Source organism: Neoarius graeffei, chromosome 24 (assembly GCF_027579695.1).
Source record: "Neoarius graeffei isolate fNeoGra1 chromosome 24, fNeoGra1.pri, whole genome shotgun sequence".
Taxonomy (NCBI): Eukaryota; Metazoa; Chordata; class Actinopteri; order Siluriformes; family Ariidae; genus Neoarius; species Neoarius graeffei.
In genome coordinates, this window is record NC_083592.1 from 29,644,937 (window position 1) to 29,670,765 (window position 25,829).

General features: G+C 42.1%; 1 protein-coding gene across 1 annotated transcript; it reads right to left on the reverse strand.

Moving 5' to 3' along the window:
• Nucleotides 1-775: 775 nt before the first annotated feature.
• On the reverse strand, nt 776-21,462 carry rgmb (repulsive guidance molecule BMP co-receptor b). Its single transcript, XM_060907009.1, has 3 exons — nt 20,939-21,462; nt 13,902-14,443; nt 776-6,906 (listed from the first exon to the last, which is right to left on the reverse strand). The coding sequence occupies exons 1-3, from the start codon at nt 21,036-21,038 to the stop codon at nt 6,253-6,255; spliced, it is 1,296 nt and encodes a 431-aa protein (XP_060762992.1). The 5' UTR covers nt 21,039-21,462; the 3' UTR covers nt 776-6,252.
• Between the last annotated feature and the right edge of the window lie 4,367 nt (nt 21,463-25,829).

The window sequence follows — 25,829 nt, forward strand, 5'->3', positions numbered from 1 at the left end:
ATTTTGAACATTTTATTTACGTCGACTCTGACATCTCCAACAGAGTTACACAGCTCCATCTTACTAATTCAGTTGGCTGGGAGCGGTCATAAAGTCCTGGTCAAAACTTTTGACATACCTTCTAATTCAATGTTTTTCTTTATTTTTATTAATTAAGAGACACTTCTTCATGTCTTAAAGTAATGATGGATGTCGTTTCTCTTTACTTCGTTGAGCAGTTCTTGATACAGTATAGTATGGATTACTACAGTTGTGGTGTGGAATAGGGCTATTTACTGTATTGTTATTATTTACTATTTACTTTCTGATCTCAGATGCATTAAGAAGGCAAGAAATTGCACTAATTAACTTTTGACGAGGCACAGCTGTTAATTGAAAAGCATGGTGACAACCTCATGAAGATGGTTAAGATAATGCCAGTAGTGTGCATCAAGGTAAATGCTGGATATTTTGAAGAATCTAGAGGATGAAATGTATTTTGTTTTAACACCTTTTTTTAACACGTAATCCTATATCTGTTCCAGATGATAATTCATAGTTTTGATGTCTTCAGTATTGTTCTACAATGTAGAAACTCATATGAATGAGTAGAGGTGTACAAACTTTTGACTGGTAGTGTATATAGTGAAAAATGTTACTCTTTTTTTTAATTTGGCCATCTAAAGGGTTTTCCACACAAATAAGACCAATGTTATTTTTATAAGATGTGTCATTAGCACTATAACACAGACTAGACAAGCAGTACAAATCAAAAACCACTCAAAGCCTGCAAAAATGTCTGTATTTTCTTTTAATGTTTTTAAATAAAAACACATTTTTTTCCTCCTTGTTTTCAGTCGCCGCATCCAGAACATTACTAAAACACTGATGTAACAATGGTGGTCCACTAAGTGGCAGTACAATCACGTCTGAAATGTTTTTTTGTTTTTGTTTTTTTTTTTGTATTTTTTTTTGTTTGTTTTTTTCTCCAAACAGCAAGAATATGGACCTTCTCTAACAATACACTATATTTCATAAATAATTTAAGTATAAACATTGAGCAGTCACTCTTCACAAAAACAGATTTCACGCCAAAAAGAAAAAAAAACACGTCACAAGATCAAACGCAACAAAGCAAAAACACAGGATGAAGGCTTCTCTTTGCAGTTAATTGCACTCAAATGCTTTGCTCTGGTCTTTTCTATTATATGGTGAAATAAAGCCTATTGACGATTTGGCCAATCAATAATCATCTAGGATTCGGCCAATCACAGAAAATCCCAGTGTTCCAAATAAACTCTAGTCACAGTATGTTAGCAGCTCTTCAGCACTGGCAGTAGTTGCAAACAAATGAACGTATAAATGTGAGTCTACAGTAGCAAGTCTTTTTAGGATGGGAGTGTCGATTCGTTTTGGATGCACTGTAAAGCATTCAGAGTGAAGAGTAAGCAATGCTGGCATGGTCAGTTTAAACGTAAATGCTAAGCACAGTGAGCTTTGTGAAGATCTGTGTTCTTCGACGCAAGCCTAGAAATCCTGGAAAGAGTGTTTTATATCAGTTGTGTTCCTGCATGATGTCAGCATACAAAAAGCGGGATCTGGTTATTTAGCACAAACCTTAAGTCCATCCATCCATTATCTGTAGCCGCTTATCCTGTGCAGGGTCGCGGGCAAGCTGGAGCCTATCCCAGCTGACTACGGGCAAGAGGCGGGGTACACCCTGGACAAGTCGCCAGGTCATCACAGGGCTGACACAGACAACCATTCACACTCACATTCACACCTACGGTCAATTTAGAGTCACCAGTTAACCTAACCTGCATGTCTTTGGATGAAACCAGAGCACCCGGAGAGAACATGCAAACTCCACACAGAAAGGCCCTCGTTGGCCACTGGGCTCAAACCCAGAACCTTCTTGCTGTGAGGCAAAAGTGCTACCCACTGCACCACCGTGCCGCCCAAACCTAAAGCCTTTTAGCACAAGTTCTAAAGTCTCTGGATTATGGTCATAATAATCGAAAAAAAAATACTCATCTTGATATAGGAAGGGGTTTATTATGATTGTTTAGGGACTGGAAGCCGATATTTAAAAATGTAAAAAAAAAAAAAATTAAATAAAGAACAAACAAAAAGCTTTCTTTAAACTCTTATCTTGTAAATTTCACTTGATTTTTCATTCTTTATCAAATTAGCAAATTGTAAGTAATAAATATGATATAATTTAAGCTGAGCACTTTAATAAAGACAAAACAAACCTGGAAGCTGGCTGTAGTGGTGTGTTAAATAATTTGGAGGGAGGATTGGTGATTAACATACAGGCTACATCAAACATGGCGGTTCCAAGACGGCGGAGTAGAGAAATACAATTGCTCGTTTTCAGTCAGAATCTCGGCAACTTTCATGAAAAAAATCCATCAAGCATCTTTAAACATGATCAGTAAGTATTCATAAAGCCTGGTGCACACGGGTGACGTCTCATTGCGATTTTTGGACACAAGTTTCCCCTGTCGGGTAGCTGCGTGTGCGCGTTATCTGCGACCAGTGGGCGATTTGGGAAGGGGGATGCAAGTCATGTGGAAATCACGTGACTATTTCATGGGCGGGGATTGGCTTAGCCTTTGGAGGTGATCGCTTTGTTATCGCAAAGACATGCACACGTGGCGATATCTCTGCAACAAGTCAGCGACTTGCGATTTTTTGTCACAGAATATCAAGCATGTTTGATACCTGCGATCTGTCGCAAGCAACAAAAAAAATTGCTGTCGCGAATATCCGCGCATGAAGCAATTTTTCGCTTGCGTCAAAAAGTTGTACGACCAAGCGACGGAAAATCGCCCGTGTGCGCTGGGCTTAAAAAGATTAAGTGTTCTTGGATCTTGTGCTAAAGAACTTAGAGTTGTGCTCAGACTTTAGAACTTGTACTAAAAGACTTTTGTGCTAAATAACCGTAAACCTGCAAAGCAGTCTGCAATGTCACAAGCTTCACACGCGACTCAAGAAATGCCAATCGTGTTCGCAATCATAGTGACTATCCTTTATGGCGAAGTTAATGGTGTCCTATGAAGAATAACAGAATGGCACAAACTCTTTGGTTGGAGGACATTATACTGAACAATAGATATGCTGTATGTAATTGATGATCTACTTTGTTTGGCAATAAAGAGCGAAAAGAAGAAGAAGAAAAAAATAGTCCACGTTAATCATGAGTGGCTGAAGAAAAAGCTGCAGTTCATATCATAATCATATCACATGGAATCAAAACGTGACTCATTTTAGCAATCCAGATCTTCAGTGTGTTTAAAGGAGAACTGAAGTCATTTTTAAACTTGCTTTATTTCTTAATTAACATGTTATTCAATTACGTTTTCAGTTTTAGTAACCTTATATCGTGACTCGTATTGGCAACTAATTGCAATTAAATATTATACTTATCGGCCTGTTCGGTTTTTAGCCATGTTGAATTTAGTTCGTTTGGTCCACGGCAGGCGTCGCTTATCCGCGCGATCTTCACGAGACTTGTGCGAGACTTCGAAGCGTCAGCCAGGTGTCAGTGCCGCCATTTTGAAAACTGTTTTCCAAACGAAGTATTGCACAAAAACGAGTTTAAATGACAGTTACTGCCTACTTTTTTCAAACTTTCCTGATTGCTATCAAAACAAACAAAACTTCCGACTTGATTACATCAGCATTCGAAAGAGGGCGCGCGTCTTCTGACAACATCGGCAGATGTTGGTCACTTTGATTTCCGCTGTACGTTTTACTTCCGTCCTACGATGTCTCGCACAGGTCTCAACGCATCTCGTTTATGGCCATTGCTTTGACATATGGACTGATATATTACAGAGCATATTTCAAACACTCATAACTTGCTCTAGCAGCGACAAAATAGCGATCGAAAATGCATTCCGATATTTAATAAAATGAGATAAATAGAATTTTGATCATAAAAAATTTGCCTTCAATTCTCCTTTAATTCCTAACCATTTCTACACTGAAAAAGGAAAATCAGATTTAGGTCATTTATGAAACACCTGTCCACTTATAGTTAGTCGTGCCAGATACAAAGATACCAAGATACTCTGATTGTTTGTGATGAAATGCAGGACTGAATTCAATGCAAATGAAATGAAATCTGGTCTGCTGGATGGAGAACAGACCACCGAACCGTTCCTCATGAAATCCCTGTTTCACTTCAACCCATGCCTGCTGTGTTGGTTTGAATTCTTCATATTTTACTCGACACTTACACAAAAAAAGTCCAACAACAATATTGAGCTCTAGACTACAAACGAGGAATGATTTCTAGACAGACACTGCGCTTGTGTTACAACTGTGATCCTTGGAAATTTAGCCACGTCACTATTTACTACTGCACTAATAACTGCACTCTTAAAATAACCAACTGTCACTTGTTCTGTGGAGTACCATGATGATGAGGCAAGTCCTATCTACATAATACAGACACAAGGAAAGGGTTTGAAAACGCGTTTTGCGTATCAAAAAGACAAGCTATCCCAGAATATAGAGGTTTTTCATTGACGTCAACGAAACCCTTTCGGCCGCCATGTTTAAGGTCAGTTCTGACAGTGGTATGGAGTTTACGTCATTGTGCGGAAGAAATCATAGATTCAAGGGCTAAGCAATGATATCATGAAAAAATAGCAAGAATAGACAGCATCGATCCTTATGACATGCCTAAGAATCAATGGTGCAGAGAAATTGACAAATATCCAGCCATTTCGTTCTTGGACATCGTGTCCTATCTGGTCCTAAAAACAAGCCATGGATGAATTTTGAGCTGATAAAAGCTTAGAAGCAGACAACCAGACAATCCAGAGAAGAATTTAATGATCGTGATTGGATGGGTAAGTGTCCTTGTATTTTGTCTGTAACTTCGGCTTACACGTATTGTGTAGGGTAGTATTTGATTTTGATTCGCAGTATTTTGGATCAAATTGAAATCACTTCTCTGTGAAAAATATTTTCACGAGCATTATTAGGCTGCGAATATTTAGCTCATATTACTATACATTCATGAAATAAACCCCAGCAAATAAATAATAATAATAATAATCAGTTCAACTGATATTGCGCCTTTCTCACACCCAAGGTCGCTTTACAATTGGGGGAGGAAAAAAAAAAGGAGTCCGCCAAAAAAGGGTCAGGATGTAATTCCAATGGCGTTGCTACCACAGTCCGACCAGGCGCACGAAAAATCCCACACCACCTGCACAGCCGCCGCATTGCTACCAGGCAACATCGCTCGGAACACCGTACCAAGCAGAAAAGCACTGTCGCACAGAGTGCTGGACAACCCCGATGTTAAAAAGAGTAACGAGCTCACTGCAGTCCATAGCGAAGAGCACAGGCATCACCCACAGCAAGCCAAGGCCTGAAGGGAACCGACGCCAAAACTGGGTCCAGAGCTACACCACAACCGGTGGACAAAACACTCAAACAAAAAGAAAGCAAACATCAAACTACAGAAACACAAAAAAGAAAAACAAAAGGGAAAAAATGAAAAATGAAAAGCTCCGGTGAGAAGCGGCAGCCAAAACGTGCAGGCGTACTCTCAACCGGAAACGGAAACTAAGAGTCAAATGGAAATGGAGACTCTTCCACTATATTATAGTTATAAAATTATAAAAATAGGTCAAACCTGAGTGAAAATGATCAGAGCAGACTTGATTGTACTTTGATGACGTCCGTTCCTTACGATTTAGATTCACCAGTCTTATTTTGTTCGAAATTTCTGTAGTTTTCTCTCCTTGATGCAATATTACACTCAGAATGCAGAAATACGCCTTTTTATCACGGTTTGAACAGAAAAACTAAACAAAAATTGACCATGTTTATGTCCTTTTCTCACTACTTCATTATATTTCAATCACAGGTTGACCTTAAACATGGCTGCTACGCGTCGCCATTGGAAACGTGACGCCCCATGAAAAACCTCTATCGAGCTCTGCGGTTCTATGGAACACTGTTCTGTAGTCGCAACAAAATAAAAAATAAAGTGCTTCCATTCAGACTTCCTCTCGCAAGGACGACACCAACACAAAAGTCACAAAATTTCACACACATAAAAAATTTCACCGAGCACCGCAGCTCTCCTGAAAATGGCATGTACACAAATTTACAGTTGTACAAAGGAGCGTGTCCTGTCTCCTCTGTCTACACAATATATACAAGTAATGCTCTGACTGTTTACAAAGTCTCCTCGTGCTTCCGTGAATTTTATTATGAAAGTCGAGTCAGTCGTGACCACGCTGTTTACAAAAGTGCAGCGGCGAATAAGCAAACGAGAAGTGCATTCAGGGCTGCTGTCAGTCTTAAGCCAGCTGTGGAGCGAGGGAAAATATGCCAGCGCTCCCTCTCGGGGTGCAGCGCTTCCACGTCCTTGAGGGCGCTGTAGGCGGCGGCGGTGAAGTTGGCATCGCCGGTGGTGAGCAGATCAAAGACACACGAGTGGAAATAGATGTCCTGGACCTGAAGCTGCTCACTGCACTTCCTGGAGGCGCTCTCGAGGCTGAAGGCCTGCTGAGGTGGAGAGAGAGGAGGGAGAGATGGAGTGCCGCCATGCTGGAGGCCGAGTGCAGGCAGTTCGATGCGCTCTGAGGTGGGGCAGCCGTTCACGCACAGCTGCAGGTCCTGAGTGTCATCGTAGGCCATAGCAAGCTCGTGGGGCATGCGTACAGCCAGCGTAAGGTAACGGCCCAGCTGACGCACCACTACCGTTACACCGATGTAGGCGGCGTGCAGCTCTACATGGCGACCTGCCAGCTTTTCCAGCACCACAAGGCTGCGCGTCTCACTAGTACCACCTACAGCAGTGCCGTCCACAAACGCCGCTGGCAGGTCATCCGTCACCGCTTGGTACACCTTCTGCTCTGTGCACTCTTGATACGGTTTGAAGATGACGGTGATCTGGAAACACAAGTTAGAACAAAGTCAGTTGCTCTTGCATTATTTGGGTTTTTTTGTTCTGTTTTGCTTTTTTTTTTTTACATAGGGTGCACGTGAATTCATGTTTTCACCACATACTCATAATACAGGACACAGCTGTCAGGAATATGTGGGCCATTTGTGTGGATTTACCTTTTAAAAAATTTAACACATCTCCATCTGAATACAAAGTGTGGAACCAAGCAGAGCGGCTTGTAAAATTATTAAAGATGCATTTTCCGTTCTTTTTTTTCCTAAAAACTATGATTACATTATGATGCAGGAACAGAGCTGCTTTACAAAATGGCAACTAAGTTTCAATTGACAAGTTGGGGGTGTTGCTCAGGGAAGGAGGAGGAAGAGGAGGAACAGGAGGAGGAGGAAGAAGAAAAAGAAGAGGAGGAGGAAGAGGGGCAGGAGGAGGAGGAAGAAGAAGAGAGGAGGAAGAGGGAGGAGGAAGAAGAGAAGGAGGAGGAAGAGTAGGTGGAGGAGAAGGAGGAGGAAGAGGGGCAGGAGGAGGAAGAGGTGGAAGAAGAGGAGGAGGAAGAGGGAGGAGGAGGAAGGGGTGGAAGAAGAGAAGGAGGAGGAAGAGTAGGTGGAGGAGAAGGAGGAAGAGTAGGTGGAGGAGGAAGAAGAGGAGGGAGGAGGAATAGGAAGAGGAGGATGAGGTGTAGGAGGAGGAGGAAGAAGTGGAGGAGGTGGAGGAGAAAGAGAAAGAAGAGGAGGTAGAGGAGGAAGAGAAAGAAGAGGAGGAGGTGGAGGAAGAGTAGGTGGAGGAGAAGGAGGAAGAAGATGATGAGGAAGAGGAGGAAGAAGAGGAGGAGGAGGAGGAGGAGGAGGAGGAGGTGTAGGAGGAGGAAGAAGAAGTGGAGGAGGAAGAGAAAGAAGAAGAGGAGGATGAGGAGGAGGAAGAGGAGAAATGTTAGTATTTTCATTATAACTGCAATTTACCTCACACGCCACAGAAGGCTCTAAGAATGACAAACTGCTCCTTTGATGCTGCAGAGCATTACTTATTCTCAAGGGGCAAATACTGTTTCTCAAAGTTGGAAAGCTGGTTTCAGGGCATGGGGTTGAATCCTATGATTTAAGCTCACAACCCTCTGGATACTCAGACCCTTAGCTCCTGAGCTCAAAATGCTACATTTATTATCAGCACTGGGGTGGCACGGTGGTGTAGTGGTTAGCGCTGTCGCCTCACAGCAAGAAGGTCTGGGTTCGAGCCCCGTGGCCAGCGAGGGCCTTTCTGTGTGGAGTTTGCATGTTCTCCCTGTGTCCGTGTGGGTTTCCTCCGGGTGCTCCGGTTTCCCCCACAGTCCAAAGACATGCAGGTTAGGTTAACTGGTGACTCTAAATTGAGCGTAGGTGTGAATGTGAGTGTGAATGGTTGCCTGTGTCTATGTGTCAGCCCTGTGATGACCTGGCGACTTGTCCAGGGTGTACCCCGCCTTTCGCCCGTAGTCAGCTGGGATAGGCTCCAGCTTGCCTGCGACCCTGTAGAAGGATAAAGCGGCTAGAGATAATGAGATGAGATGAGATTATCAGCACTGAATTAGCATAGCACTGACAATACGCAATAAAATAGAGTATAAAGAACATTTTAATCTTCTGTCAGGCAGAATCAGTGCTTTACACATTTAACTAACAGGGGAAACTGCAAATATTAAAAAAAATCACTATTTTAGTTAGTAATCAAAGTCACATGCGTTTTCCTGTTAGCATGCAGTAGCTCTACGAAACACGCAACCATACTGTCCAGATTTAAAGTCACGCTGTTCTATAGCACAGGAAAACCACGGGAAGCCTGCTGACTAACAAGATGTGTGGCATTACATTATTGCAGGATGAATGCAAGCTTTGTTCCTATGACATGGATGAAAAATGAGCACTAGCTAGCCATTAGGTGAGGCAGCTGAAAGGGCCTCAGTCGAGCAGTGTGTGCTAATAATTACGGGCAAACGCTAATAACGCGCCCCACCTCCAAAGTCACAAGGTCACAAATGAGACGTGGGTAGTTATACCCCTCACTCAGCCAAGTGTTATACCCCTCACTCGACCTTGGAGGATGAGCTTCACGTTCGTATTTTGAGGAAAGGGAAGAGACGAATTGTGTAGCACATGGATCTCGAAACTCTCTCAGCCCGCAAGTTTGACAAATATTTACCATCACTCAAAGATAAAGCAGCATCAAGTATGCGACAGCTAACATACTGTCTTAGTGTGTGTACATGTGTGTGTGAGGTCTTACAGCCATACAACTTGGAAAATGGAGACAGAGCCTTCTTTCAAGGCCACCTTATTAAAGGTCACGCCTAAGCCCAGGCTATATCCACTCATTAACGACGTTCGTTTCATAGACGTGTTAGTCACAAGTGTTAGTCACAAGTGTTAGTCACAAGACCTGAGCACTGTGCTTTGTTCAGCTAACACCTGTAGACACTCAAAGTTGTCATACCTCATCGACTTCTCAGGCATGTACAGCTTTAACTGATTTGTTTCTTTTTTTTTTTTTTCACTTTCCTACTCATACTATGTTAATTAAACTTACTCTATGGTTTGGTGATAAAATACAATGTGACCGATCCTGCGACAGAAATCGTTCCCTACTCACTATATAGGGCACTATATAGTGGGGATGCCATTTTGTAGTGCTGTCCGAAATGATAGTAAGAATTATTACACCCTATATAGTGCACTCAAAGTATCCCACAATGCGTCACAAAAAGTAGTGTACAACCGATGGTCACTAACCAAGCGATATATCCCATCATGCATTGTGGTCACGCTGAAAGAAATCAAATTAAAAGTCTCAAATTTGATTTAATAAAAGGCAGCGGCAAAGAAGAAAGTATTCAGGCTTGATTTAAAAAAAACTGAAAGATGCAGGTACTTTGTATTGATTAATGTGGGAAATACGCTCAGTATAATATGGATTTATCACAAAAATATATATATATATATATGTTATTTACCAGCTGGGAGGTCCGTATGGTGAAACACCGTGACCGAGGTCTTGAAAGTACTGAGCGAGGGCCTCTGGGCCGAGGTCACGGTATTTCACCATACGGACCGACCGTAAGCTGGTAAATAATATATTTATTTTTTTCTTTACCAAATTCTAACAGAAAACGAGAGCGCCCGAAAGGGAAAACCGAGGCGAGACGCCATTTTGAATCCTCATTCACGGCTGTAATGCAAATGGCTTCCTCCTCGGTATACAAGTGCACTTCCATGGCAGGAAAAAAAACCTACATTTTGCCGCTTATGTAGTCCCCTATTTATACAAATAGGAGTCATTCAGGATTCAGCCATGTTTTTGCTCGGTGTTAGCAACAGTTAGAGGTTTTTAGCTTTCTCCTGAAATGTTTTCTTTTATTTCTTCTTCCTTAGGGTAGTAAAACTCGCTTTCGCTGTGAACACTGTCGTTATCGCTATCCATGCTGTAAAATTAATGCCATTTTGAATCCTCATTCACGGCTGTAATGCAAATTGCTTCCTCCTCGGTATACAAGTGCACTTCCATGGCAGGAAAAAAAACCTACATTTTGCCACCTATGTAGTCCCCTATTTATACAAATAGGAGTCATTCAGGATGACTGTCGTTATCACTATCCATGCTGTAAAATTAATGCTGTTCTCCTGAGAAATGCTGGCAAAAATTAATAAGAATTTTGATAATCTTACAAATAAATCTTATAAAATAAATAAATGTTGGCAAAAAATGCTATTATGTTTGTTGTTGTTGTGAACGAGTGAGTCACCAGAGGTCCATAACCGGGGTCCGTAACTGGGGTCCGTACTGTAGGATACGGACCCGCTCGTCAGCCAATCAGAGCGCAGGATTTGGCCGCCTGATCTGGCACATTTTAATTGTGCGACAGTAATGACATAAATACCAGCATGACAGACTAGTGTCCGAAAGTGTTTTTTCATTTTACCAATGAGCTCACTATACAGTCCTTTACGGTATATAGTAATTCCCTATATAGTGAGTAGGGAGTAGTGAACGAGTGAGTGATTTCAGACACAGGGCAAGATGTGTATGGACTTGCATGACATCATCCAGCTACACTATATACTACTTAACACTATATAACTACTTTTATTCTATCCACATTCACTTGATATGAGCAATCACACACTCTGATTGGCTACTCTACTACTAGGCTATCAGCTCATATACCGTGAGTAGAGAAAAACAAAATGGCGGAGCATGTTGCTGAACCAACCGAGGACGAAATAAAAACTACTCGAAAACAAAACCCCCAAAAAATACAAAATAAAAAGTAACAAAATATGGAATAAAAGTATTTGATGGTATAAACGTATCTTTTTAAAAAATTTTCAAGAATTATTATTATTATTATTATTATTATTATTATTATCACATTTTCCACAAATTGCTCCTGTCATTTTGCCGGTTTGTTTACATTCTAAGCAGAAATGATTTTGTCAGACGTTTTGTATAAAGTTTTTATTTATCAAATTTGCAATAAATAAAAATAAAAATGCTCTGTTTCTCAAAATCCAGTGAATGTGGATAGAATAAAACAATTATTCCACTCAATCTCGTCGTACATGGCTTACAGTCAAATCAGTGCTACGCGCCTCATCAGCTATCAGCTCATGTACGACTAGATTTCATGGAATAACTGTTAAATATATTCAGCTTAATGCACTATACTGATTGATACACTATGACTAATCAATGAATACGGGCAAATTAATGCAATACAACTACAAATTAAAACTACCATATACCTACAAATTGCATGTACACACCACGTACAGGGCGGCACGGTGGTGTAGTGGTTAGCGCTGTCGCCTCACAGCAAGAAGGTCCCGGTTCGAACCCCGTGGCCGGCGAGGGCCTTTCTGTGTGGAGTTTGCATGTTCTCCCCGTGTCCGCGTGGGTTTCCTCCGGGTGCTCCGGTTTCCCCCACAGTCCAAAGACATGCAGGTTAGGTTAACTGGTGACTCTAAATTGACCGTAGGTGTGAATATGAGTGTGAATGGTTGTCTGTGTCTATGCGTCAGCCCTGTGATGACCTGGCGACTTGTCCAGGGTGTACCCCGCCTTTCGCCCGTAGTCAGCTGGGATAGGCTCCAGCTTGCCTGCGACCCTGTAGAACAGGATAAAGCGGCTAGAGATAATGAGATGAGATGAGACACCACGTACACACATATAGGTGCCATTTGTACAGATACGATTTCTCAACTGCAGCCCTTCTGCTGCTGCTGCTGTGCAAAATTTGTTCGTTTTCCTATCTTCTCTCCATCCACAGAAAGGGAGCACCACAGACCCGTAACTGTATATAAATGTACTGTGCTAGTCTTGGAAAGAAAAATCTCCCAAAGCAGAATATTTTTCTTTAACAGTATATCTGGAAACATTCTATTTGTCTTAATGAAAGTATAAAGCTACATATTTCTCGGTATGTAACGATATATCATGGATGATAAATCGCATGACAAATTTATGATGATTCAAATCAAATTTAAAAAAAAAAAAGAATCTATTAGTTTTTCCCAGCTGTAACTGCATTGCTTAGATAGCAAAGGGCGCAATAACTTACATCATTATACATACAGGACACTTTTTCGATGGAATAAATACATGTGTTCTATTCCCTTTTGGTGGGTTTCATTCATTTGGTTTGACAGCATGCAATATCGTTAGCATATTGCTTATCCAATGTGCATTACGTCACTCTACCCAATGGAGAAAGAGCGTTGACCATGGTTTACGATATTGCACGGTTGTCAAGACGGCATGACGTCACACATCGGAGACGTAAAACTTCCGCGCTAGCGAGCGACTGTGACAATTTGTAAACAAACATGGCCGCCAGGTTTGCTTCGTTAAATATGGAAGATTTTGAGAGAATTTTGAAAGAGAAAGACACGTTGAACATCCAAAAGGAATGTGTATGCATAATAATAATAATAATAATAATAATAATAATAATAATAATAATAATAATATTAGCTGGCTTTTTTAGGTGATATATCAGATATATTCCATTCAGCTACTCATCTTCGACTCGTTCAATATCATGCTAGCTGAATGTAATATATCTGATATACCACGAAGAAAAGCCAACCAATATTATTTAAATCGTGGGAATACATGTGACTTCACCCTAGGTGGAAGTAACACAGCTCTAATTCTGCAAAAACACAAAAAATAGATATAAAATGAGAAAGAGATGTCATGTGATTGACTGTACAAATAGAGTTAACAAGAAATCAGAGCTCTCTTTATAGAGACTGCTGAAAGCTACAGAAAAGAGAAGGAAAATGGAGAGAACGTTCATAAAAGTTTATGAAAAAAAGGCCTATTTGTTCTTACATTTTTCATTTTTAAATAAAGGAATATTGTAGCTATTATGCTTTACTCCAACCTTTACACATTTGCGTAAATAATTATTGTTGGTTATTAAGAAAATTAACAAAAGGGTTTTTATTTAACAAAAAAAAGAATATTGAAGTTGATAAAGGATAGGAACATACATGTTGCAATTTCTTTTTTGGCAATAAAATTTTCTTCATTTAATATTTTTTCAAAAATATCAAGAGAAAATCATATCATAAACCCGATACTGTGAATCCAATTGAATCATGAATTGGACAAATCGTTAAATGCCTGCATATTTGTTTTTAAAGTTACGTTTAAAAATTGTGGAATATCCATAGTGTGGATACACACACTGTGAGCAAATTGTTATTATAGAAACAATTACTATATTATTATAACACTCGCTTTAATACAAACCTGTGATTTACATCACTACTGCCTGAGCTTCTGTTCCAGGTACTGAATCAACACCATCGTCCAATCAGATTTGAAATTTCAATGGCACTGCGATATAAATTACTACGAAAATCAAATCAGTATTTGGTGTGATAAACTTTTCTAATTCTGACGCGTATATACTGTAATTAGAAAATTGTGTTCATTCCTGAGGACAGCTCACCTTGTTTGTTGCTGTGGCACTTGATCCCTGCACCACTGGCACATTCGTTACCTGCACTGACAGGTAGTTATTATCAATAAGAGGCCACGCCCCCTCGACCTTGCACGTTTGAAACTGGTCCTTAAAAGTCCGAAGGTGCGGGTCTCCAAACAGACCACAGAACAGGTAGTTGGGCCGTGAGTGCTCCGGTGCGCCGGGGACCCCTGTGCCTGTGGCAGTTGGTGCAGCCTGGTGATGATGGAAGCGACTGTGGTAGTTGCAGGGCTCGACAGAAACGGCCGTGTGTGTGGATGATGTGGGTCCGTCTTTGGAGCAGTTCCTCTGGCTCATGAGGTCACTAATGCCCAGCATGGCTGAGTGGAAAACCAGGTTGCCCCTGCAGCTTTTGGCGGTGCGGTGTGTGCAGCCCGAGTAGGCCCGCAGCGCCTTGCAGAACTCAGTGTCGAAGCCATCCAGAGACGGGCTCAGGTGAGACGTGAGTGAGACAAAGTCTGTGGTGCACTTCTGGATACGGCACTGTGGAGCCTGGACCTGACTTTCACCTGGAGAAGGAAAACGACACGTTAATGCTAACACTCCACCTGTGAGAATATTACCGTCCTAACTGATCCCATTATCACCTCACTAAACAAAATGAGTTTTGATTTGATTGACAAATGATTTGTTGATTTATTTTATTCAACAGATTAAAAGCTTCAGAAATCATAATGTACAGTACATTCTGTAATCGTCAGCAAATTGATGTCGTATACAACACTTCAGGATGTGCTGCTATAGGAAAAGGACCAGCCTAACACTGATTATTCTGTCCACATTCACTGGATATGAGCAATCGTGCGCTCTGATTGGCTACCACTAGGATATCAGCTCATATACTGTGAGTAGAGAAAAACAAAATGGTGGAGCGTGTTGCTGAACCAACCGAGGACGAAATAAAAACTCAAAAATACAAAAGCAACAAAATATAGAATGAAAGTATTGGATGGTAAGAATGTATTTTTTCTATTTTTCAAGAATTATTATTATTATTATCATCGCATTTTTCACAAATTGCTCCTGTCTTTTCGCAGGTTTGTTTACATACTAAGCGGAAATGATTTTGTCGAACGTTTTGTATAAAGTTTTTATTTATCGAATTTGCAAAAAGTAAAAATAAAAATGTTCAGTTTCTCAAAATCCAGTGAATGTGGATAGAATAAAACAGTTATTCCACTTAATCTCGTCGTACATGGATTATCGCCAGTCAGCTTGTGTCTGACTCGATTTCGTGGAATAGCTGTTAATTATTTTACTATAACAGCATGCCCTGTAGCGTTTCAATCCGTACTTATTAGATATAAAACCTTTTCATGCAATTATTTATCAAGCATTTTTGCTCACTATTATTTCTTACTATTCTTTATTTCTTTCTGCCTAAAAACAGAAAGTTTGCAAGTTCTTGAATTTTTGATGGAAGATCACAGCTACATCGAGATACATGCATTCATTTGTTGTCATTTAAGTAACTGATATAAAAAACAACTGTACACAATACGATTAGAAACATGAACTAAGAAGGTCAGCGGGTTGGTTTGAGCTCATGTCTTTAAAAACAACCTGAAAAACTGATCTAACATTTTCTATCAGGGTCACACACAGTGTTACCATATATACATTAAAATGACTACTGTATCCATTGTAAATTTTTTTTTACTTCTTTTTAAAGCATAATTTTAATAAATGCTTTAGCAGTCTAATAATAATAATAATAATAATAATAATAATAATAATAATAATAAACTTTATTAGGCACATGGTTTCAAAAGCTGACACTTATTTACATGAAAGCTGTGCATAATGTAAATATAAATTAACGGCAAATATATAATAATGAATAGAATAAATAAAACAATATAACAGTGCGGATAAAATATTCAAACTTATAGCGATTTGTATTAACAATTGAAACTTGAAGAAATAGTGTGAAAATTATAATAACTTCGAGGTTCGGGTACATTGGACAATTTCGAGTTAATCGGGAACATGTTTCGTTATATACGTACATAACCAGTAGTTTGATTTGAAAATGATTTAATACAATGAAGAGTTTTTAACTGTAGAAAATAGTCTGTTTTCAAGTCTCGAATCTATCACGAGAATGGAGAGCCATTTCGTTTCATGTTCACAAGGCGTTCATAAGAACTTCTCCAAAGTTGCAAAAACAGTTGAGTCCATTATCGGATTATGTATAATAACAGGCAATAACAGGTATAATGTTCTAATTATGTCATCTAACCTTTTTTTTTTTTTAATTACTCATCGTCACACTATGAAACATTCAAATGATAATTGTTAAGGAGCAGTGCGCTTTACACTGTGTGTACGTGCAAATATTTCCCTATAAGTCCCAGATCTGTCGAAAGGGTGTGCCGAGGGTTTCTTCAAGGTCAGATTCCGGGACTTGTTTTACACTGCAGCACAAAGCCAGAGAGAGAGAGAGAGAGAGAGAGAGAGAGAGAGAGAGAGAGAGAGAGAGAGAGAGAGAGAGAGGACTCAACAAGCGTGTAAAATTTTCCCTTATTGCCAGAGGAGCCTGTTTATTGCACCAATACGATCGAATAAAACGGCACCTCGATGGATAAAAACAGACGAGGCTTTTCTTTCATCCGTGAAAGCAATATGTACCAACTAGCCCCCTGTTCGAGAAACACAAACGCTCCAACAGCAAATATGCAGTTAATAAGCAGCTTCAGCTACTTATTGGCTATTATTCAACTATGTTCACTTCGAGCGAAACTGTGATGTTTGTTTATAATATTGAAATGTTTTCATTCGCATGTTTTACAACGTGACGCACCAAGTTTCCTCCTGTCTTTGGACACTTGAAAGTGTAAATGGCCACGACGTACTGTACATATGGCACAGTGGTCTTTGTTTAAAAACGCTAAGAGGCTCCGTTTCATTATTGATTTTACAATTTTCACACGCAAAGCACTTGACTCCATTATCTGGCGATGACATAGCACAAAATAAAACGCCTGAGAGAGCGAGAAAAGAACATTCATACACCATTAGCTCGCGACTTGCTTTAAAGTGTGTTCCAAGTGCATTACCTCAGAGAGTGAGAGAATGTGAGAGAGAAAAAAATGAGAGAGAGAGAGAGAGAGAGAGAGAGAAAGAGAGAGTGGTTTCGAGAGGCCTTTCATAATCTGATATCAGCTGCAGCGTCTCCATTAACACGCCTGTAATGACTCAGTCTTGCACACTAAGCGGCCTCCCACTGTAGCCTGCAAGAGCAGCCCATTCAAATCCTCCTGATTTGATTATCAGATGATGGCATAGTGCAGCCAGTGGCGGAAGATCAGCCCAGCGTCCTCCACTGCAGCCGGCATGACAAAGCACGGGCAGATTGGGTTTCACTGACAAGCTGTAAAACAATATGGAGGACCAGCTGAAGCCATGTTGTGGTACAAAGGCAAAGGCTTTGAAAAATTCCAGGAGGAAGGCTGGACAATTAAGTGTCAATATTGCAATATAGGTTTTATTACTTTCGTCGCATCCTGTCTGGTTCCATCTCGAAACAGGAAATAGAGACGCTCTTCATGTCACAGGTCTGAGTGATAAAGCATGTCGCTGTAGATGTAACCGCGTGAGCTATGTATGTCCCATATGTCACTCACAAACAGAGAGGCTTTTCACAGAGGCCCTGCGTGACCTCGTCACCCGACCCGGCAAACTCATGCGCCTCCAGCACTTCACCCAGCTGCATGTGTTGGCAAAGACGGTGTCTCCTGACACATCTCTGAGATGGTTACAAGATCGAGGAACTGATCTCAGAGTGGACAAAATGTCTGCTTAAGTCTAGTTTTCTAATTTAACTGACACTTTTTTTTCCTTACATCAAACTGTTTTAGGGTTAAGGGTCCTGCTCAGGCACGCAACACTGGCAGCATGGTGCTGCTGCGATTTGAGCTCAGGAGCCTAGAGATGAAACGTCTATCATGACTATGCGTTCAGAACGACAGGAACGATCAAATCATTACAGACACGTGCAGAACGGGTCGAGCCGAAGCTTATGATTGCGGCTCCTAATCCAATTCTCAGCAGTCATAGGCACGGTCTGTTTTTTGTGACTAGGTAGCTGAAACACAATTAGCACGTCACCTGACACTACCACTTCAAAAACGCTGTCATGAGGGGAGCCGTGCAATTGGATCCGCAGTCATACCAATAACAACAATGACACTGGGACACTTGATAAGAGAAGAAATGGGGGGAGCAGAGAAAGTAGGCCAGTCGTCTTCGTCCCCTAAAGCTGTTTGTAATTTTAGAGCGAGTGAGAAATGGAATGTCTCAGGGGTCCCCCAGGTGGGGGCAGCAGATCATAAAGTATTACTAGCAGTGCAGTGCGGCGTGTACAAATCAAGCTCTCGCAGTTTGGGTTCGAATGTCTCGGTGTACTGCCAAATCATGATGCTGGACCCAACCGTCAATACGTCCTCTGTAGTGCACCTTGATTTGAACAAATTATAACCTGGAAAGATTTCAAAACTAAATAATACGATGCACATGCCATACACCTTGTCATAATTCTCACATCAGGGATATGAATCGATTTTCTTTTTTTTAAGGACCGTGTCTCGGACTCACAGTCTCAGTGCCTCAGGCGTGAAAAGAACAAAGTCTGTGGTGTTCTTTTCTGGTTCAGCCGAGATCATAAAACCGAGCTCATAATAAACCACAGGCTGAGAGAGAGTGAAAGAGAGCAACGGAGAGAAAAAAACAAGGTGTTTGTTTCACAGGCTGAGTTAATTTGCAGGGCTGAAGTGTGGCGTTTCGGAGCACAGAGCACACCCTTGTTGCAATTAAAGCCACTGGAAATATTTTCTCAGGGTGGCCAGGCGCTTTGCGAGGCGCTTCTCAGCTGCAGAGGGGCCCTCGCTGGTGTGTGAAGCGAGTGAAATTTCAAGATGTGGAATTTGGCCAGGGCAGAAAGGTCAACTGCACCCCCACATACCACCCCACCCCACCCCACCCCACCCCCATCATCTCCTCCACCAGCACCACCACCACCACCAATCCCATCCTCCTTTTCCTCCAGGAGTGAACTTCAACAACTATATACACTGGGGGGGAGCTCACAACCCGCCATGTCCCGATGACCTCTCCAGCTCCAATGCTATCCGAAAATATTTCAGACAGCTTTGGAGCTTTAAGTGTTGAAAAATAGGTTTGGACTTTTCCACACGTGATTAACCGGAGCATGTCTAGGCCAGGTGATAACAAAAGATTCATTTTCCATCATCATCAGCAGCAGCTACAAGCTGTTAAAGACGAAGAGAAAAAGACAGCACAACATTCTGCTCAGTCAAATGTAATCAAGACTCCCTGCATATTTGGAAGTCCACCAACTCCAGCAGAGATACGCAGCTGAAAACAGAAATAAAGAAGAATATTCTGTCAGCTCAGTTAAGAAATGTCTTACATTCCTGCTGGTTAAACGACTAAGCAGCACCCGGGATGACTAAACTACACAGCTGTACAGCAACACTGGGAGTTTACCACACAAATAATATCTGCTTGAAAAGAGCTAGGCGGATTTTAGTTCATAAAAATACGTTCGAGGTGTTTAAAGAAATGGAAATGACTGGGTGAGATATGATCTACGGCGGCATGACTGAGATAAAATCAAATCTTGTACTCTGACAATGCAATCTTTCTTAAAACTGCATGACAGAAATCACCCGATTTGAACAGTTTTAGTAATGGATGGGAATGCCATGACTGATCAAATCCCTGTAGGAACTGTCTTGAACAGCTGAGTTTGATCAGGATCCTCAATGCACACAATAGAATGTTTAAAGTGAAGGGTTTTGGCGAATATCACAATAATAACATGATATATCACAGCCCTGACAAGAACCAGGTTAAATTAACGATGCACAGTTGATCTCGTGCAGGAACACTGTATTAATACCACCTTTAAGTCTGAATGGCTGACAGACAAAACCAAAGCACACCAAACGGGTTCACCGTCTCCTCGGCACAAACAACCAGAGCTCTCAGAAAGCGTAAGCTCTTCAAATAAGACGTCTACACGGGCTCTTTTAGACGTGCCAACATGCATATGGAGTATAGGTACTCGACGTGCATCGAACCTTTCGTGAAGAGACGCGCTTCTGAGGAAGACGATAACCCTGCCAGGACTGTTTACTCAAGAAAAACAGATCTTCGGATATATAGGCATACAGGCTAAGCGACTGATTTTTTACAGATTGTATCAGAATGCTAATCGTCTTCTGTTTGCAGGTCAAGAACGAAAAATGAACATTAGTATGATTTCGAAGGATATTAGAACACTTTTAAAAAAAGATGAAATAAAAATCACGACCGAGAAACTTTCGAAAGCACACCGGAGCATTCAGTGATCATTCCTGCTTCTTGAGATACGTCGAAAGAAACTACATTTCGAGAGTTTGTCCAGGTCAAAAAACAAAAAAACAACCAGAGAGGATTTATTGCATAAAATGTGTCAAAGAGAGTCAGAGGTAAATTTAGCAGTGATAAGCTGCAGGCCAGCCCTCAGAAATCATAGAAATATATTTCGAGGATCCATCAACAATACAAGAATAACAAGGAGGAGGAGAACAAACAAACAAACAAACAAGCAGGGATTTGACAGGGTTTCGAACAGTTTTCCGAGTCAATATGAACCAGCAGTGGGAGAAGAACAAGAACAAGAACATTTCAACCAGATCATTCTGCTTGAGGATAAAAGAGTGTGGAAGCTGTTTTGTGTTGATTGATGTACAACATCTGCTCCAACAAGCTTCATATGATAATGATGATGATGATGATCCTGATGATGATGATGATGATGAATAGAAATTGTATCTAAAAGCACACAACCTCGTGCCTCGAGGATCACCATGCAACATAAAGACATACTTAAAGTGTCACCTGGATCAGAAGTAGTGCGTAAACTGAGCGCGCGCTTTATAGTAAGGCAGTTCATTAGGAGGCTATGAGCGCTTATGAAAGTGAGTAAGAGTAATCACCAGTGTGGAGCAGGAGTGAAAGGGTGATGAGAAGCAGCAGAGAGGCGGTGAGAAGGAGCTCAGCCCCGCGGTAGTAGAATCCCGTTTGCCCCATGCCCATCCATCCAGCGCGCGATGGGATGCGACCCAGAGACTCCGTGCGGCGCGCAAACCAATCACCCAGCGGAGCTCCGCTTATCCCGCCGCCCTCCTCCTCCTCCTCCTCCTCCTCTTCTTCCTCCTCCAACTTCACTCCTTCATGCACGATTGCGTTCACTCTCAGCTCCTCACCATCCGCCCCGAAAACACAACCAGCAAACAATCCCAGTCCCCAGATGAACACACACACACACACACACACACACACACACACACACACACTGTGGTTCCTGAAGTCAACACACACTTTCAGAGTTCAGTCCGTGCTCCGACAACACCACACACACACACACACACATACTACGCGATCGTCCTCAGCCTGTGCAGAAATCTATGCTTCGATCCAACCCCCTTCACCCTCCACCCTCTTCCCCCGAGTGATCGATAGTGAATCAGCCTACCGCCGGGTTTAGCGGAAAGCCCGCCCCCGACTCCCGCCCGCAAGGCTTCAACGAACCGACTCTCACGAACAGACCCGTTCAAGTGATTCGAACCTGCCAGGTATGATTCGTTCCACTCCCCACTCAAACAGCAGTTTTATGGGTTTCGAACACCTCTCCTGTACAACTGTACATGTTCAAAGACAGGTTAATATCGGACGGCCTTGCTGGTGTATCGCCTGACAGCAAGAAGGTTCTGGGTTCAAGCCCAGCAGCTGTGCGGAGTTTGCATGTTCTCCCCGTGTCCGCGTGGGTTTCCTCCGGGTGCTCCGGTTTCTCCCACAGTCCAAAGACATGCAGGTTAGGTTAACTGGTGACTCTAAATTGAGCGTAGGTGTGAATGTGAGTGTGAATGGTTGTCTGTGTCTATGTGTCAGCCCTGTGATGACCTGGGGACTTGTCCAGGGTGTACCCCGCCTTTCGCCCGTAGTCAGCTGGGATAGGCTCCAGCTTGCCTGCGACCCTGTAGAACAGGATAAAGTGGCTAGAGATAATGAGATGAGATGAGATGAGATGAGAAATTAACCGTAGGTGTTAATGTTGTTTGTCTCTATGTATCAGCCCTGTGATAACCTGGTGACTTGTCCAGGGTGTACCCCGCCTCTCGTCCATCATCAGCTGGGATAGGCTCCAGCTTGGCTGCAAACCTGGACAGGATAAGCGGCTACAGAAAATGGATGGATGGATGGGATGGCCTTGGGCTGAGGTGCCCTTGAGCGAGGTGCCCAACTGCTCCCCGGGCGCTGTTAGCGTGGCTGGCCACTGCTCTGGGTATGTGTGTGTGTGTTCACTGCTTCAGATGGGTTAAATGCAGAGAGGAATTTCACAAGCGTGTGATGAATAAAAGTTGTCTTCTTCTTCATACTGGACCATGGTCTGTGTACTTTTCTTTCATACTGATTTTGGTACTGTAATAATATCCATCCATTATCTGTAGTCACTTATCCTGTTCTATGGGGTCGCAGGCAAGCTGGAGCCTATCCCAGCTGACTATGGGTGAGAGGCGGGGTACACCCTGGACAAGTCGCCAGGTTATCGCAGGGCCGACACACAGAGACAAACAACCATTCACACCTACGGTCAATTTAGAGCCACCAACTAGCATGTCTTTGGACTGTGGGGGAAACCGGAGCACCCGGAGGAAACCCACACAGACACGGGGAGAACATGCAAACTCCACACAGAAAGGCCCTCGTCAGCCACTGGGCTTGAACCCAGGACCTTCTTGATGTGAGGCAACAGTGCTAACCACTACACCCACCATGCTGCCCTGTGACTACAAATAAATAAGAAGAAGCCTTTACTTGTCATATGCACACTCAAGCACAGTGAAATTCATCCTCTGCATTTAACCCATCTGAAGCAGTGAACACACAAGTGAGCAATGAGCACACACACATACCCAGAGCAGTGGGCAGCGAAACTACAGCACCCAGGGAGTAGTTAGGAGTTAGGTGCCTTGCTCAAGAGCACTTCAGCCCAAGGCTGTCCCATATTAACCTAGCTGCATGTCTTTGAACTGTGGGGGAAACCGGAGCACCCGGAGGAAACCCACGCAGACACGGAGACAACATGCAAACTCCATACAGAAAGACCCCCGTCGGCCACTGGGCTCGAACCCAGAACCCTCTTGCCGTGAGGTGACAGTGCTAACCACTACACCACCCATAGTATCGCCCATACTAGCAATTAGCACTATATCAAAATGTCAGTATGTCGAATCAACCATTTAAATCGTATAAGCTCATAATTTGCATCAGCTCTAGAGTGGCCTTCTTATTTTTAGTCAAATGCAAACATTTATATTACAGTAATGACATTTAGCAGACGCTCTTATCCAGAGCAACATACAACATACCCAGAGCGGTCTGGGGAGCAGTTGGGGGTTCGGTGCCTTGCTCAGGGGCACTTCAGCCGTTCCTGCTGGTCCAAAGCTGCTTCTCTAATCTTTAGGCCATGGCTTCCCTGTTTACATTTGCCAGACACCCTTATCCCGCCCGACTTAAAGCTCATTAAGTACAACCGAGCAGTTAAGGGCCTTGCTTGAGATCTCACCAGTGGTATCTTGGCTATTTTGGGATTTGAACTCATGACCTTCTGATCAGAAGTTCAGTGTCTAAGCTGCCAAAATTAAGGATAGCGAGGTTTAACTTGTCTCATCTCATTATGTCTAGCCGCTTTATCCTGTTCTACAGGGTCGCAGGCAAGCTGGAGCCTATCCCAGCTGACTACGGGCGAAAGGCAGGGTACACCCTGGACAAGTTGCCAGATCATCACAGGGCTGACACATAGACACAGACAACCATTCACACTCACGGTCAATTTAGAGTCACCAGTTAACCTAACCTGCATGTCTTTGGACTGTGGGGGAAACCGGAGCACCCAGAGGAAACCCACGCGGAGACGGGGAGAACATGCAAACTCCACACAGAAAGGCCCTTGCCGGCCACGGGGCTCGAACCCGGACCTTCTTGCTGTGAGGTGACAGCGCTAACCACTACACCACCGTGCCGCCAGGTTTAACTTGTGTCTATCATTATTCATTCATCTTCAGTAACAGCTTTATCCTAATCAGGGTTGAGGTGGAAGATGGACCTGGAACCTGCCCCAGGACCTCTGAGAGTGAGGCAGGAATACACCCTGGCTGGGCCACCAGTCTATGGCAGGGCAACGTGCACACATATTCACACCTAGAGCATAAACAATCCACCTTCCAAGTGGAGGGAAACTAGAGAACCCAGAAGAAACCCATGGAGACATGTGAAGAACACAGAAACACTACCCAGACAGTATCTCAAGATGTGAGTCGGGATCCTGGAGCCGTGACGCATCAACGCTACCTACTGTGCCAAAAGACATTTGATTCAAATGTTGGGAATCCTGTATCACTGTGAAGGGAATAGTGAAAATGACTAGTGACATTTATGGCCTGTAGATATCCAGATGGTCTGGAGTATAAGGAAATCTGCACTGTACTGACTTGTTCAGTTGGCAAGGGAGTACACGCTTTTTGTTTTGTGTGCAGACAAAAAAAAAAAAAAAAAAATTGTGGTTGTGAATCGATTCATCTGCCTTAAAAGAGTCGTTCATAAAGAACCGAATCGTGGTGACTCGCACACTGCTGGAGGAAATCCCAGAGAGATGCGAACAAAAGAGAGCTGAGTTTTCCTTTTTCCGTTTCTGGAGAGAGAGGATTTGCATGTTAAATATCCCTTCATCGACAAGAAAGCTTGAAATGTTCATTCTCCTTAGGCTTTATTTTATTTAAAAAAATTTAACCATTTTTAAAATGAATTATAAATAAATATAAATAAAATACAATTCACACCAACAAAAATTCAACAAAAAAATGCAAAATTTCTATGAGCTTGTAAAAACAAACAAACAAACAAACAAACAAACAAACAAAACCCATCTGTTACAGTATATCTGATAACGTCGATCATGTGAATCATGATCATGATCATCATCATCATAATCAATAGCAACAACAACAATAATAATAAATAATAATAATAATAATAATAATAATAATCTCATCTCATTATCTCTAGCCGCTTTATCCTGTTCTACAGGGTCGCAGGCAAGCTATAATAATAATAATAATAATAATAATAATAATATTTGGACAGTGAGTTTTTATTCAATAATGTTGCAGTGCTACCTGGAAATTTGCATGTGGTTATAAATAAGAATAATATGGAAAAATAAGCTAATAAATTGTGAGATGCTCCTATCATGTGTGTTACATTATACAAGTTTCATATGAACATGTGCAGGTGCTGGTTTAATATTCACAGTTCACAACCTCACAACCCATTTATGCAGCTGATGTTGAATTCACACACACACACACACACACACACACACACACACACACACACACACACACACACACACACAGAGAGAGAGAGAGAGAGAGAGAGAGAGAGAGAGAGAGAGCACTGCATATGTATGCGAGTATCTCTCTCTCTCTCTCTCTCTCTCTCTCTCTCTCTCTCTCTCTCTCTCTCTCAGGGTTATGGCAGCAACCAGTACAAGAGCAGATTCAGAATCCAAACAAGTCCACTCACCCATCATATTTAGTAAACAAAAAGACAGAAGACTAAAAAAGCAGTTTTTGTGCATTTATTAAACTGAAAATAGAAACAGTTGCATATTTTGTGATGCTGACTTTACTCCCCCCCCCTTTACTATAACCCTTTTACTCACTGACGAACCAGGATTTGTTCTGTGCAGCTTAAACTGAACTGACAATTTTCCACATAGAATAATAGGCAAATGAAAACGCAGAGCTTCGAGATGTTTATTCC

Excerpts from the sequence above, each read along its gene's own strand:
- rgmb (XM_060907009.1), bottom strand. The coding sequence starts at position 21,038 with ATGGGCATGGGGCAAACGGGATTCTACTACCGCGGGGCTGAGCTCCTT. Across the intron at positions 14,444-20,938 it reads TTCACTCCTGCTCCACACTG|GTGAAAGTCAGGTCCAGGCT; the intron begins GTGATTACTCTT and ends TTCCTTCTCCAG. Across the intron at positions 6,907-13,901 it reads GTGCCACAGCAACAAACAAG|ATCACCGTCATCTTCAAACC; the intron begins GTGAGCTGTCCT and ends TTGTGTTTCCAG.